The sequence below is a fragment of the Oryzias latipes genome, chromosome 3, assembly GCF_053564925.1.
Source record: "Oryzias latipes strain Hd-rR chromosome 3, Olatipes_Hd-rR_3.1".
In the NCBI taxonomy this organism is placed as follows: Eukaryota; Metazoa; Chordata; class Actinopteri; order Beloniformes; family Adrianichthyidae; genus Oryzias; species Oryzias latipes.
The window spans coordinates 3,284,992-3,300,833 of record NC_136239.1 but is presented as its reverse complement, the minus strand read 5'-3'; the positions used below and the strand labels follow the sequence as shown (position 1 = coordinate 3,300,833).

Genomic DNA, 15,842 nt, shown 5'->3' with positions numbered 1-15,842 from the left:
GACCAAAATGTTGTAGAAAGGAAAAAAAAAAAGGTTGAAGTGAAGTCCTGAGCTTTCCAGGAAAATGGAAAGCGTTTTATTTGATCACGGAGCTGAATGCAAACCTGCATGCTAGGTATGTCATCAACAGATTCTCCAAGAACATAACATTCCGCACCACTATGAGACTCTCCACAAAGAAAAGTTTCACTATTTGGAGTTAAGAAAAAAGAAGATTTAGCAACTATTAGCTGGACCGATAAATAACCATCTGGATTTACTGCAGCCGTGACGTCAGTGATGGAGCAGTGACACCTAGCTACCTTATTGCAAACAAGTTGGCGCAAACATCCAAACCATTTTCAGATGGTGAAATGATTGAAAAATGCTGAAGGCTGTAGAAGTCTTGTTCCCAAAAAGCAGTCGACCATAAACATGAGTCTGTCAAGAATTACGACTCCAGATCCATTTATTGTATTTTCAGTCACTATTGATGAAAGCACCAACATCACAGATATGTACAGCTGTGCATATTTATTAGAGGTGTCGAAGAGACCGTCACAGTGGAGTTTCTGGAGTTGATGGACACAACAACAACTGATGACATAGTCAGCTCTCTAGTTACTGTGCTGGACAATGTTGGAGTGACCTGGTCACATGAAGTGTTTTTTGTCACTGATGGCGCTCCATCAAAAGTCAGGAAGAAGGCAGGTGTTGCCACAAAATTCATGCAGAAAACCAGGAAAAGATTCTTATAATAATGCATGATAATAATAATGGACATTTCATTGTGTTTTGCACACTTGAATGACAGTAAATGTGTTTCTGCACAGGATTTGAATCCTGAAATCTATGGACGGGTGAAGTTTCAGGAGAGAAAGGAGGTTAACTCCAAACTCTTATGTTCACAAATGTTTACAAGTTCAATTTAGTGTAATTTTGTCATCGTTTGGACGTTTACATTTTAGGAAGATGTTTCATTTTTTTCTGTAGCCCCTCTTGAATTTATTATCAGGATTGCTTCAGTGTCAGATTTAAAATATTCAGGCTGTATAAAATTGAATAAACCAATATTTTTTAAAGTGAAATTAATTTTATTTCAGATCCATTGGCCTCTGTGAATGAATGTGTAATAAGAAATGATTAGGCTACCATGTTGGTTGAGGCATGTTTTCCAATTGGGTAAAAAAACAATTATAAAGCTGTTATTTTGCCTTTACGCTACTGGTCTGGCCCAGTTGAGATCAGACGGGTTGAATGTGGCCCCCGAACCAAAATGAGTTTGACACCCTTGATCTAAGTGTTGCTTTCTATGTTTATATTATAATTTCAAACTTTATGTTTAATAATTCTTATTATTATTTTGTTTATTTTTATTTTTTTTAGAGGAACCTGTAACGGTTTCAGTTTCTTTGTGTTTGGTTCCTTTATTTCCTGTATAGGTTTGAGTTACTGCCTCTTTTATTTTGTAGTTTTTCCTGTTTTGTTGTTGTTGTTTCAAGTTTTACCTTTCCCCATCGGTCCTGAGTGTTTGCACCTGTGTCTTGTTGCCTTGTATGTATTTAAGTCTCGTCTTTCCCTTCCTCCTGTGCTGGTCCATATTCTGCTCTTCCCCGGTTTTTGAGTTTAATGAGTGTTTCGAGTTTTGGTTTGCCTGCTTTAGCAGTGGTTTTTGGTTTATTTAGTTTTAATATTAAAAGCCATTGTTCCTGGGCCTCCTGCCTCCTCTCCTCTCTGCGCCTGGGTGCTTCAACCTTCCCCCACTGTGACACAACCAGAGGAAATTGCTCCGAGCGTGGATAAAGTTCGTGAGCAATTAAAAATTGCAAAGGAAAAAAATCTGCCTCTGAGATAAGAGAACCAGCTTTTGAGGGGAAAAATGTGATTTCTTCAAACAAAAAGCTGAAAATGTAGGGCAAACTGCCCCTAAAAGTTCCAGGGGTAATGAAAAAATATTAATGCTAAATGAAAATACTGAACTTTGTACTTTAGTTTATTAGCATTTTGTCCTTCATTTCTCAAAAAAAAAACAATAAAATTAACGTTTATTTGCTTTATCTTAGGATCTCGCAAAAAGAAAATAAAGGACAACTCGGATACATCCTCCATCACTGAATCTGATTCTTCTTCCTCATCCTCCTCTTCCCAAGAAAAGAAGAAAAAACCAAGAAGAACCTGCACTCAAAATTTGGCAAACGAAATATATGATATGCTTAATTAAGTGACATCGGACAGCCATTGATTGCACGGCGTTGCCTTCGTTTTTATTTGTGTATGGAGGGGCTGATTACATGCACACCACGTTTCACATTTATATTTGCTAAACATTTGGGGAGCCATTGTATAGCTACATTTCAAGTGCTACTTTGTGTTGGTTTATCACATAAAATCTTAGCAAAACTTCAAGCAGTATGAAACTTTTCAAGCTCTGTAAATGACTTTGCAGCTGTGGCACCAAAGTCAAGTGGCAAAGGTGTAGCTAGAGCGTGCACAGGCAGTTTTGGCTCCAGGCCGTACAACACTGCTTGTGACTTTTGTATTGTATTTTAAAATTGTATTTGTAGAATAGAGATTACAATTTTAAACTTTAAAATACCTTACGTTAAAATAATTTACATTGACATAAATGGAATAACCTTAATTTAGACATTAATGTGCTGTACCTACATGTGTAGTTTAATGTAATTAATATATACTTTGGACTTCATCAAAGTTGTTATGCTTTTTATGTTAATTGGTGCTTGTATCGTGATTTTTCTTGAAGATACAAACCCAGAAGTCCTGCACCGATACCAAGCTCTGCTAAAGAAATTTCAACAGACAAAAAGCATGACCCTTACATGTCGCCACTTTGATATTGACAGAAATACAATAGCTTTGACTGCAATTAAAGCAGAAATAGCTTTGGCTGGAGAAGGAGAGGATCTGGGGCCATTTCCAGTTTTCATGTTGGGTGACACACTCATGGGTCATGCTAAGGAGTGCAAATCATTCCTGGAGCAAAATACAACTTTGCAGCAAAAGATAGATAACATGAAAAGAAATATGCAGCTCCTTCCAGTTAAACCAAAATTTAGGAACTGAGCTCCATCACAAGAAAAAAAAGTTGTGGTTTTGAAATGTTCGTTTTGACTATTTTGTTGAGAACTTGACTAAAACGAGTTTTATTGTGATGGCCCTTTTTTAATGCTGCAGTAGTGTATCCTATTAAAGATTGTTGTTTTCACTGCGGTCTTGTTTCTCTTTAAATTTGCCACATGTTACTTGTTGAGTATTGGGAAGATAATCCATGTGCCAATGGCAAGAACGCCAAGTTTCTATGCACACTGCACAGGAAGGTAATACTCCTGTGTACATACCCAGCATTTATTGCTGAAGGTACCATGTAGTTAAGTAGAAATCGGGCTGACTTTCTTTTACAGTCCAGTTTCATTGTACTTGAGGGGTAGTTTCTGTGGTAAAGTCATGGTAAACACCATGAAACATACGAGTGCAAACTTAAATTCAAGGTACTTTATTTGTACTTACCTTGTTCTAACATGTGGTAAGTACCACAAAAGACACCTTTACACAACATGTAAATACCCAGTAAACATATTATAAATACCCAATAGGTACCACATGAGTATGAACCAAATAGTACCACATAAATACACAGCAAGTACCATGTAACTACCGGGTAGAAACCAAAACGTCCCATGTAAGTACCCAATAAGTCTCATAAAAAAGTATCATGTAAATACCACTTCAGTACACTGCAAGTACTGTACTGTAAAAGAAAGCGTTACCGTTTAAATATCTGATGCAGATCAGCAGACACGTGGTTTTTGATCAACCATGATCATGTGATTTGATCGGGAAATCCCTAATGATTAGGTTAAACGTATGGGATTACAAATCTGCCAATAACCGAAAGGGCGTAAAAACAACTGAGCGGGCGTATTTAGGAACTGAGTGAGCGAACCTTATAACCGCGCAGGCGCAATTCTAAACTGCACGGCTTAAACCCTGACTGAGTGGGGATCCTGCACGGTCAGTTTCTATTTGCGCGTTCACCTGGATTTACACTCAGTGTTAAGGGGGCGTTTTTGTCACTTGGGGGCGGAAACCTTTCTGGTCGATCTGATTGGCCGAAATTTGCATCTCAAAACAGGCAAGGCAGCGGGGCTTTTTTTCAAAAACTTTATTAACAAATATTAAAATGGTGGATGTAACGTGGATGAAAACGTGAACCAACGGCCATAAAGAACAAGGTAAGAAAGTGCAGTGGGATTTTTTGTGATGTACGCTTTTCTCATGTGAAATCACTTTATTAAATATACATATACACTTTAGTTAGCCCGAGACAGAGCTGCTACGCAACTCAGAGGACAGGAAATGTGTATTAGCATGTTGTTAACAAATGCTAACAATGTAACAGCATCTCATGATGATGTAGTATCAAACTAATCTTTGTTTTACTGCTTGATTTTCATGTATAGCTAGTTAAATTAAGACACTGTGGTTAATCATCAATCATTGAGCTGTTAATCTCAGAATTACTTTAGAGGATTAAGATTTCTCAACTCTGGACATATTCTAACTGCTTTTTCTTTTATTCAGCTAAAATCCCTTAATCACTGTACAAATGATCTTGTGAGATGGCAGAGCATGTAAGTCTTTAAACCCAATTCAGTAAGCAGTTTTTGTTTATATTGGTTAGTGTGGTTTCATTTCCTATTAGTATGCCAGCTTTGCTAGGAACTTCTTTTAATTATCATGAATTTCTATCAATATTTTTTTCCTATTCTTTTGTCCAGTGTTGATTTTCATTTTGTTTTTTGTCAATAGGAAATTCTCAGGCAAGAAATGATTTTAAGACTGATCAGTAAATTAGAGTCTGGACTTTCACAACCCCTGGACTTGGACTTTCTGCTGTTCACTTGTAGGCAAGAACTGTACCTCTGGGAAGCACTGTCCAGACATGTAAATATCCAACCAGAGATTGTCCAAGCTTTACAAGAGTTTCTCAGACTGGTGTTGGACCACATTGATCGTAATAATGTGGCACTGACCACAGTTGAAACTGTAAGCGGAGCAAGGGGGCGCCCCATGTATGAGGTGGAAAAGGAGAGACTTGTTGAACTTATTGCATTAAATCTTCCAGTGAAAAGCATAGCAAAATTACAGGGGATTTCAACCAGAACTGTCCATCGACGAATGACTGAATTTGGCCTGTCTGTCAAACAGACTTATAGTGATCTTACAGATGAAGAGCTGGATGATTCCATCCGGATCATAAAAACTGAAATGCCGACAGCAGGCTATCGGATGGTGAAAGGAAGTCTGAGGTCCATGGGTATCAATGTGCAGTGGAGAAGACTTGCAGCATCAATGCATCGTGTGGACTCGCTTGGTATTCTTTCCAGTGCGGAGAACCTATTCAGTCAGAGGACCCCTTTCACTGTGGCATGTGGACACTAACCACAAGTTGATAAGGTTTGTATGCCTGTTTTTTGTTTTGTTTTTAGTGTGTGTGTGTGTGTGTGTGTGGGGGGGGGGGGGGGGTGAAATGATGTTATCTTAATTATAACTGTTACCATAAAAATGCTTTTCTTAATGCCACCAGGTACAACATTGTCCTTTTTGGTGGAATTGATGGCTACTCCAGAAAGGTAACAAGCTTTGCAGTTTTCTGCTTTACATTTAGACTGGTTTACCATACTTTTCTTATTGTTATGTAGGTGATGTGTTTGGAGGCCGCCACCAATAACCGTGCATCAACAGCTTTTGCAGCATTCAAAAAAGCAACAGAGGTCCATGGCATACCCTCAAGGCATGATTACAAATCTTTCTGACATGCAGACCTAAACCTTTTATCACACATTATGTAAAGTCAATTTGGAAATTGACTTTAAATGTGGAAAGCTGTGTTCTGATCCAATGATTTTTTTTAAAGTTCTTTTTTATTCATTTGTGAAATAGGGTGAGAGGTGATCAGGGAGTAGAGAATGTGGACATAGCTAGATATATGTTCACCATCCGTGGAACTGATCGTGGGAGTTTCATTTCAGGAAAAAGTGTCCACAATCAACGGTTTGATTTGATTAATATTTTCTTGAAATCCATTTACACACTACCATTAACTCAATTGAAAAATAATTTGCACTTTCCATGTCTCCAAGTCCTTGACATTACATGGCTTAAGTTGTATGCTCATAGAATCGAGCGCTTGTGGCGTGATGTCAGAGCATGTGTAACATCAAAATATTACAATGAACTTCACCTGCTGGAGATGGAACACCTACTTGATGTATCCTCCTGAGGTAAGGCAATATTGTGATGTTTGTGGATAGGAAAAAAAAACTTTCATTACCATTCAGAGTTAAGTTAAATGTTAATCTGGCAAAAAAAATACTTCAATTAATAAATTACAGTTGTACAGGACATTTTCAAAAGGTAATATTAAAAAGTCAAATTCATTAATTTATTAACATGTTTTATTTCTTTAACCTATTTGTAAACATTTCTTTACAGAGGATTTGTTTGCAGTCCACCTGACATTCCTTCACAAACTCCAGAAGGACCTGGATGCTTTTGTGGAAGGTTGGAACTGCCATCCACTCAGAACTGAAGGAAACAAAACCCCTGAGCAGTTGTGGCAAACTGGAATGATGCTGCATCCCACCAAAGAGCCAGAGAATCTCCAGGTTTGCATTTCAAAATACTTTAAAGGAAACTGTCCCGTTTTAAAAAAGGCAAAAACTGTTGGGGTGGGGTGGAAAAACAAAATAAAACAATCCACTGATCTTACTTTCAGGACATTCATGAGCCAGACCTTGATTGGGATGTTGCGACTGATTTTGGAGATGTGCAGGGAGCTGTGGTGGTCCCTGAATTTGACTGTCCCATAACAGAAGACCAGCTGGTGGAATGTCAGAATTTTATTGATGACAACAGAGATCTGGACAACAGAAGCCTGTTCTTAATCGTTCGTGAACATCTGGCTACGTTAACTGAATAAATGTTATAAGTTGGTACTTTGTAACTACTGTTTGAAAAGCTGTCAATAAAAGATTATATATTTCTATACCAACTTGCCAAGTTATATTTGAGAAAAACAACATCAACAGCTAAACAATATTATTTTTAACATAAAAATGTTTTCTGTCAGATCTTTTTTTTTTTAACTTCAGGGTTGCTGCAATCACGCCTTCAGCTGCAAGCAATGATGAGATGTAACATCTAATACCTGCTAAATTCATAGCCAAATTCAAGAGCAGTGTTTAGGTTTCTTTCAAACTCACTATAGGTTCCTAAGTGACATACAGGAAATGTCACACTAACACCACAAGCATTGACCACTGGGTAACAAATCCCATGTTCCCCATAATGGGAGTAGCAGTCATGTTCAAAATTAACAGTGATTTTAAAAATACTTCGTTGACACTGGATGAGTGGAACGTGAGCATGTCCTGTGATCCATTGAAAGAAATGCTGGAGAGAAAGCCGTTTGTTTCCCACCCCGGTCGTTTCCTGTGTAGCGGCACTTGCAGGGAGCTTGTCTTCATGGACCGTATCTAGTTTAAGGGGAAAAAAGGTGTCATTTTTCCACTATTACCCTTCATCCTGCTAGCACTAACATATTTTAACGAACCAACAAAAACTGCATTTGCCCTCAACACCCTCAGTGTTAAGAGAAAATAAATGAATTGGTTAGTTCAAAGTCTGTTGTAATGTATTGACTATGCATGGCATTTGAAATGCATTAAGTGCAAAATTCCTGGACTTGGGTCTAACCTAGGTTTAGCTTTATCCCATATATGGCAGCACTAGTTACCCAATATGACAGCGCCCCTCTTTAATTCAAGGCCCCAAGTCCAGAGACTTTAGTTTGCTAGTCCTCTTAAATTCTAAAAGTGAGATGCTTCATATGATAGCATCTGTAAGCTAAGAACTGCTGCACCTTTTAAACTAACCGATTCAAATGTACAAACACGAAATTTGTGTAAAACCTTTATACCTAGACTTTAATGTGTAATGCAGAGGTTGGAGCAAATGCAAAATTTACAGTGCCGTGCAAAAGTAACATCTTACCTTTGTCTTCTAGATTCTGCAGAAAGTCTTGCAAAAAGTTGAGAACATGTAGTTCTTTCTGCCGTCTGACAGATCCCTCCTCACTCAAGTTTGGGGAAAGGGCTCCAACTATGAAGTCTGCATCAACCTGGAACACATTTGTGCCTCGTGATAAAATCAAAATTGGGAAAACTATGTGGGTGCAGTCAGTAGAATAAACAGGCAAATGAGAAAGCATGGAGGTAGCTTCGGAACAATCATGTGGGTCATATTTTAGTAAATTTGTGCAGTAGGTCTGCTTATACTCTAATATTACTGACTGACTTAAAACAACTCAAAAATCAAATGAAAAATTGTTTGAGGCTTACATGATATTATATTATTATTATATTAATATTACTTATTTGTCATAATTTTGCTACAACATTTTACTTGCCTTGACCACATTTTTTAAATTTGTGAAAAAACAATGACATAAACACAAACAGGTTCCAATAAAGAAGGGCAATATTTGTTCTAACAATATCTTACATTTTCAATGTGGCCAGGGACAAAAAGCTCTTGACACAGTTGCTTGTGTTCTGCCAAAAAGTCAGTCAGTCCATACAGTTTGAAGCCTTCCCGGAGCTGGGTCAGGATTGGGATCAACCTCACCACTGAATGCAAACTGATGGCTCTAATCAGAAGTGAGACAAAAATACGCAATTTAATCAGAATAAAACTTATCACTGAAGTGTGAGAAATAGCTGCTTTTATAGGGAACATACGCTGTGATGGAATTTCTTTTCTCAACTGTTATTGGTCCTTGATATCCACAAGCGACAATGGCATCTGTTAATTCCAGCAGCTTTTCATCATCTGAATTTTGTACCTCAAATGGAAAATGTATCATTAATACTGGCATACAACATAAAGTAAAAACATGGCAAAATATACACTGCAGAACATGTTATCACAAATTGTAATACATTATTCATGACTTTATGGCATATTGGTAGCAGTGACGTGTGGTGAGGTTGATGGCTGGTGAGGTAACAACTCCTCTGGAGTCAAATCTACAATTTTAATAACTGAAAATTTCATCTTTCATCAAACAGCAAGATATAACAAGAACATATTTGTCCTACAGACAAAATTTATTTTATGGATATGGATAGAAAACTTTTATGTGTAAATTATTCATAATTACTGTAAACAAGTTAGTAATCTTTGGTGTTGGACCGGACGGAAAAGGAAAGGAGGAAAGGAGAGAGAGGGATGTTAGAGAGAGGGGGACAAGAGGGTGATTATATTAGGCATGGGGGGGGGGGGGGGGGGGTTGTTGTTAAAACCATGAAGCAGCATTGTTGCTGTTGTATACAAATATGAGCAGAACTATTATGACGACTACTGTCAGTTTATGGCAGAGATGAAACGCCATTTTGGTACCTCAGCTTTCAGATTGATCAAGTCCGGAGCTGTAACCTCATCTGGTGGAACGTCAATCTCCATCTCCCCATGGCACAAGAAATTGTAGCACCATGTTTTAAGGAAGTTTGGTGCAGGACCTCCTTGTGCCAAACTTGTAGCCAAGATCTCCCCACAGGTCCTTTTATGCGACAAAATCACAAACTGTATTCAAACATATTATAAATTGATTAACTTTAATATAGGCTATCTTGGAACATACTTGAAATTCTGGTCTTGGTAGTCCAAGATACTATATTTGGGGATTTTGCCTTTTTCTCCATCTCCTTCAAAGTACTGTGTTTCAATTCCACGCACCATTTCTGTGCAAAGAAAAGACACAGTTACATGCAATCTAACACTTGAATGAGAAATTGTCTCTACTGCTACTTCTTGATTTGAGGTGTGAGAACTGAAAAACAAACCAGTAAGGAACTCTGTTCGTAGAGGACCTTCATCTATTCCATGTTCACCAATGAACGAAACACGGAGAAGATTCTTTGGCGAGGCTTTTTTTTGTCTTATCCACTGCTTCATCCCCCTTTGAAACAGGTCTTCCCTCGTTACCGAGATGTTAAAGGTCATGGAAACATCCACCCTCTTTTCAAGTGCGACGAGGATATCTAATGCACTAAAACAGCCACATAAAACCATTTTTTATAACATGGGTTCAATTAAACATCACAGATGGAGATGTGCGTCATTTTCTGTGAACTATTATGTAACAAAGTTCATTCCACTGCATACCTGCTGTAGTGTCCATGCATGTCTTTGCTAAATTCAATCTCTTCTGTGATGTTACTGAAAGAAAAATTAAGACAAAAAAAGGGTCACGACATGTTTTATTTAAAAAATAAAACATTTTTCCCTGCCTATGAGGAAAATCACTATTTTTACCTCTCCCCACAAACACTTGCGTGTGCACAGATTTCCTCCTTGGTGAAAGGTTGACAACACAGTGGACAAGCAACCTATGAAAATAATGAGTCTAAGTTATAATCACTTAATAGTTAATTGTTGCACTTCTAGCACTTATGTCAAATAAATATAATAATGGTACTTTATAATGTGTACTGTGGTGTGCTCACCTTACTCTCCAAAACTTGTGTCGGCATTTCTAGTGGGATCTGTAACGGTTGTTTGTATAAAACACATTCAACACTACTTACTAATCAAACTAATTTAGCTTGTACCATACAAACTTTTGTAATGGACAAATGTAACTTTTTGTCTCTATTTTATCTATCTGGCAGAGAAAACCCAAAGAGTGGGAGACACGCATTATTTGAGGTGCTAAAGAAAATATAAGAAAGCATTTGCGATATAAACTGTGACATCAATTTGACAATAATCAAAAGAAATGAACAATTCTAGAATTCACGAAATTAACAATTATAATTATATTACAAAAAAAAGTATTAACTCACCACATCATCATCCTCATCAATATTGGTGTCTTCTGTAGGTACTGTCTGTACAAATCAACATAAATTGATTTGAAATGTTTTATTTCAAGAAATCAAATAGAAACAATACACAAAAGCAATATAATCATCAGTTATACATTCATACAGTAACTAATCAAACTTAGGATAATTAGTCATATTAATAAATATTGCTTGAAAGGGAGTGGAAGGAAGCAAACTTATATAATCCCACCCCGTTATACTATAACCATTTTATTACATGAATTATCAATATCCGGTTCCTAGGTTTTATCAGACAGAATTAAGAATCATAAGGTATCGATAAAGCACATGACAAAGATGAATTACTTAATTATTATGTAAAAATAACTGTTTCAGAAATCAACATGGCAAATGCAGATCATTCATCTAGATTATTACTTATAAAAGTCATTGATATGATTAAAAAATACTATATCAGTAAAATAGACTAAACACTGTTTCAGAGATTTTCATAGCAAAATTTCATCAAGTATCAAAAGTTAAAAACGTGTGCAAAATTATGTTACATTAGGAAAGATTTTTGAATCAATTTATCAATTTTTGGAGCAAGTGGAGTAAAATCATTAAAAGTCAACCAATTTAACCATCTTCAATAATTGATTACCGGTAATCATTTGTTTTACTATTTTTTTGTATTTTTTATTTCTTTGTTTTTTTAAAATAAAGTAATGCTGTAAGGGAAAATAAAAAAAGGGTCCATAATCTGTCGATTGTCCAAGGTTGGCATTTCTTCTTCTACTGATTGTCAGCCGTTCTTCTGGGTACAAACAGAGTTTATAGTCCTTTTCGATGTTAGTCGAATAGGACAAAAAGCATTGGACAGTGCCTTAACTTGAATCTATGTAAGTGGAGACATTTGCACGCCTAATGATCTTAGATGATGTATGAAGGTTCTGCCAAAGCAGCTTAGATTGAATCCAATTCAAAAGTAAAAAATATATGGTTTTAAATGAAGGTAGATGCCTTCCTTGTTGACTTAACAGTCACTGGGCCTAAGTTCAAGGGTTAGGTATTTTGGCCAGGTTCAAGAAGAGGAGGAAGGGGCTATGTGCTGACCCATTACTGAGAACATATCTATTAGCGGATCCAAAAACCTTTTGGTGTTTCACAGAAGAACTAGAGGAAGGTATGGGGAAAAAGACATGGAAATGTCTGTTAAGAATGCTGCTCCATTGACTTGAAGTGGGACAATGACTAGAACGTAGGACATGTTCGTAGTGATACAAACATCAAGAGAAAGGCTTGATTTCAGATTGTATATTTTACTCTCAAAGCCATACCTCATTAATACTGCACTCCTTGACATGCAGCCCCAGGAGCTGCAGTGGCACATAGCTTTGACATGAGAGACACCGTGCATTTGGCATTGCCTGGAACTCTGGAGCAGACATAGGCAATGGAGTGGTGTCAAGAGTCTGCTGGATAGGCATAATATACAGCCAAGACTTTCCTGTCTTGGTAATGCTGGTCCCAGAGTACCCCTCATCGTCAGGTGGCACAAGGATAAGTTTCCGTTGGCCTAATCCTCCTGTTTCCATCAACATTAAAAATCATCAGCTCTTTGTTCAGAGAAAAATTCTCAAACATACCTTCATCAGTAATTAAATAAACTCAAACTGAGAAATATTTAAAGAGACAACAAAGTTTTACCCATGGCTTTGTAAAGCATCCATGCCCCTTCCAGTTCACCCATTTTGGGGTACACCTCACAAAGAATGTCTGTGATCTGTGGGTGCCAGTAGTAAACATTTTAATCAAACACCCCCCCCCCCCCCCCCCACCTAAATCCACTTTTATTAGTTTGATGTGAGGTAACGTACCTGCTTATGGCCAGCATCCTCAGGAATATTGATGGTCCTTTTCCCCAACCCAGCCTGTAACAGCATGAGCTCCTCTGAGGGTTTAGGACTTTTTTCAGAGGCACTCGGCAGTAGGCAGAACTGGACGGAGGACGTTTTGCTGCAGAGCCTTTTATTGGTCACCCGTAACTGGGGTCTTGAATTGGTCCTGTGTTTAAATAACCCGGGGAAACTTCTAAAAGAATTTGGGGGGAGGGGGTTAAAGATGTGTCATCTGTACAACTAACCTCATCTCTTACTTACCACTTATCTCTCTAACAATAATAATAGTAATAATAATAATATTAAGGTGGTACTGTAATTTAAAGCACAAACCTGATTTACCTTCAGTTACATTTAGTCACTCGTATCGTTATTAATTTATTTTAACTTTATTTATACAGCACTACTAACAACCTCAGTTGCCTAAAGAGCTGTACAGCATAAAAACAAGAGAAAATCCAGAATAAGCAATAACACAAGAAAATCTATCTTAATGAGAATTATATAGACATATTTTTGACTAACAACAACCAAACCTGGCCATGCTTTGCTGCACAGTGCTGCCTGAAGGCCCCTGCGTAGGAACTGTCAAAGACATTGGTTGAGATGGTCTCTCTGATGTCTCAGGCCTGGAGTCCCTAGCTGCCTGTGCGGGCTGTCCCTCAACTTAATAAATAATACATTGAGCATTAACATCATCAACTCAGTAATACAAAAGTCTTGCTGGTAAGTTAATCAGGGATGTTTCTCATCAACAGCTCACCTACAGTTGCATTAATCATTGGTATAAAAAACTGTCAATTACTTTTGATACTTACTTGATGGTGGATTATTTAAGGATCTTCTAAGCATTTGTAGCAAACTAATTGCTGCGCAAGTCATCCTAAAGAAATTCAGTGAAATGAATAAATGCACTTGCAGACAACAGTGACTGAGATGTTGATCTATTTTCCTTCATTACGTTTATAAGCTTTACCTCTTTCGGGTCTGTCATTTCTGGGAAGATAAACAGAAATTAAAAGTTAAGTAAGTCACCTATAACTAATAAGCATATAACAAGCATATAACTGTATAAACATACAAAAAGGGCAAAAATAATAAACAATTAAATAGGGCTGGGCGATATGGCCTAAAAATAAAAAAATCTCAGATTTTATTTTTTTATTTGATTTCCGACCCCCCACCCCACTTAAGGAAAGCAATAAGTACAAACGGCAGACAACTTAAAGCAAATTTTGCTTTTATTTAATCAAACGCAAGACAAATGTAACCCCCATTTCTGGGATGTATTATAAATAAATGAACACACTCTTGGAATCAAAGATTTTTCTTCTTGCTCACATTTGAACTTCTGTTGTTTATAGCTTTTTGTCTCATCTTGTTTTATATAATTTTGTCTTATTTTATTATTCTACTTTGTAGTCTAGACTTAAAGGAGGGAAACATTCACCTTGAGAGTAGCACCAGTTTCTAAGGGATTAACAATACAGGTCATATCTGGGGTCTAAGGTTTTAAATAAATCAATAAACCCCGTCTTGAAGAAGAAGAAGATGAAGAAGCATGAGTCGCGGTCAGACGACCCCCCCCCCCGGCGTCCTCCGAAAACTAAATCCTACGGCGGCCGCGTCGCAAATGAATATATCGGTACAAGTAATAATTACAACGCTGCATTCTTCAACAAACAACAGTAACTATCTAAGTAATGAACTAACAATATAGGCGCTGTAGAATGAGTGTGTTGTTTAGGCATTGTTGTTGCAGCGTGGGGTCCCTTCCTCCACGTCTGTGGCAGCAAACTCACCTAACAGATGATTAATTCCTTTCTTGGGAACAAACTTCCCACTTTCACCGGTAGCCATGCTGTCGCTAGCTGTCGCTAGCTGTTTTTCGTGTGTGCTAATGTTGTTTGTCGCTTGCGATACATAGCGCCGTGTGAAAGTAACACTACGGAAACTCCCGGAAGCCAAAATGCGCCATTACAGAAAAACTCGATTAGTTATTAAATCGCCCGTAACATAAAATTTGAATTAATTCATTCAATTGATTATCGCCCAGGCCTACAATGAAACAAAAATTAAAGCTGTTAATTAAAAATCAAGCAGTAAAACAAAGATTAGTTTGATACTACATCATCATGAGATGCTGTTACATTGTTAGCATTTGTTAACAACATGCTAATACACATTTCCTGTCCTTTGAGTTGCGTAGCAGCTCTGTCTCGGGCTAACTAAAGTGTATATGTATATTTAATAAAGTGATTTCACATGAGAAAAGCGTACAGCACAAAAAACCGCTGCACTTTCTTACCTTGTTCTTTATGGCCGTTGGTTCACGTTTTCATCCACGTTTTTTCTTTCAAAGACTCATGAAAATGAAAGTCCCGCCCCGCTGCCTTGGCGGTTTTGAAATGCAAATTTCGGCCAATCAGATCGACCAGAAAGGTTTCCGCCCCCAAGTGACAAAAACGCCCCCTTAACACTGAGTGTAAATCCAGGTGAACGCGCAAATAGAAACTGACCGCGCAGGATCCCCACTCAGTCAGGGTTTAAGCCGTGCAGTTTAGAATTGCGCCTGCGCGGTTATAAGGTTCGCTCACTCAGTTCCTAAATACGCCCGCTCAGTTGTTTTTACGCCCTTTCGGTTATTGGCAGATTTGTAATCCCATATAAACTTGTCACATAATTTCTTTGTGTTGCAGTTTGATTTAAGTTTTAGATTTTGTATTTGTATGTTTCAGGTGCCACAACAGGAGGTGGATGTGTAAGATATGTAGCTTTGAGTCAGAGAAGAGTTGGGATTGTTAAAACACTACAGACTAAAGCATGGAAATGGTGGTCTCAGTCAGTCAGTCCCTCGTCTTCACACTGATTGCCCTTGCTCATTTAAAACATTTAATGCCCTTCAGATCCATTTGTCTTGCCACCATGTGGACATTGTCACACAAGATCGACCTCTTTCCTTTACTTGTCTACTTTGCTGCTCTGGTTTTTTTGATTCATGTAGCAGGATGAGTTAATTGGGCTCCCAGGTGTAGGCACTCGAGTATTTGCA

At 37.7% G+C, this 15,842-nt stretch overlaps 1 protein-coding gene and 2 long non-coding RNA genes across 3 annotated transcripts; 2 read left to right on the top strand and 1 right to left on the bottom strand.

Moving 5' to 3' along the window:
- Positions 1-4,095: 4,095 nt before the first annotated feature.
- LOC144991113 (uncharacterized) lies at positions 4,096-4,950 on the top strand. The gene is made up of 3 exons (XR_013655014.1): positions 4,096-4,232; positions 4,582-4,631; positions 4,810-4,950. It is a non-coding gene; the product is annotated as an uncharacterized LOC144991113 (long non-coding RNA).
- A 429-nt stretch (positions 4,951-5,379) lies between these two features.
- LOC111946842 (uncharacterized) lies at positions 5,380-6,627 on the top strand. The gene is made up of 6 exons (XR_002872623.2): positions 5,380-5,457; positions 5,588-5,633; positions 5,703-5,794; positions 5,944-6,054; positions 6,181-6,284; positions 6,496-6,627. It is a non-coding gene; the product is annotated as an uncharacterized LOC111946842 (long non-coding RNA).
- Positions 6,628-7,089: 462 nt separating this feature from the next.
- Positions 7,090-13,012, bottom strand: LOC144991112 (uncharacterized). The gene is made up of 14 exons (XM_078944920.1): positions 12,770-13,012; positions 12,600-12,675; positions 12,230-12,477; positions 10,908-10,952; positions 10,569-10,607; positions 10,378-10,451; positions 10,228-10,281; positions 9,906-10,111; positions 9,704-9,803; positions 9,463-9,622; positions 8,802-8,905; positions 8,566-8,710; positions 8,056-8,182; positions 7,090-7,538 (listed from the first exon to the last, which is right to left on the bottom strand). The coding sequence occupies exons 1-14, from the start codon at positions 12,833-12,835 to the stop codon at positions 7,204-7,206; spliced, it is 1,779 nt and encodes a 592-aa protein (XP_078801046.1). The 5' UTR covers positions 12,836-13,012; the 3' UTR covers positions 7,090-7,203.
- Positions 13,013-15,842: the final 2,830 nt, after the last annotated feature.

Excerpts from the sequence above, each read along its gene's own strand:
- LOC144991112 (XM_078944920.1), bottom strand. The coding sequence starts at position 12,835 with ATGCTGTTACAGGCTGGGTTGGGGAAAAGGACCATCAATATTCCTGAG. Across the intron at positions 12,676-12,769 it reads AGGATGCTGGCCATAAGCAG|ATCACAGACATTCTTTGTGA; the intron begins GTACGTTACCTC and ends TGGCACCCACAG. Across the intron at positions 10,282-10,377 it reads GCAAGTGTTTGTGGGGAGAG|TAACATCACAGAAGAGATTG; the intron begins GTAAAAATAGTG and ends TTTTTCTTTCAG.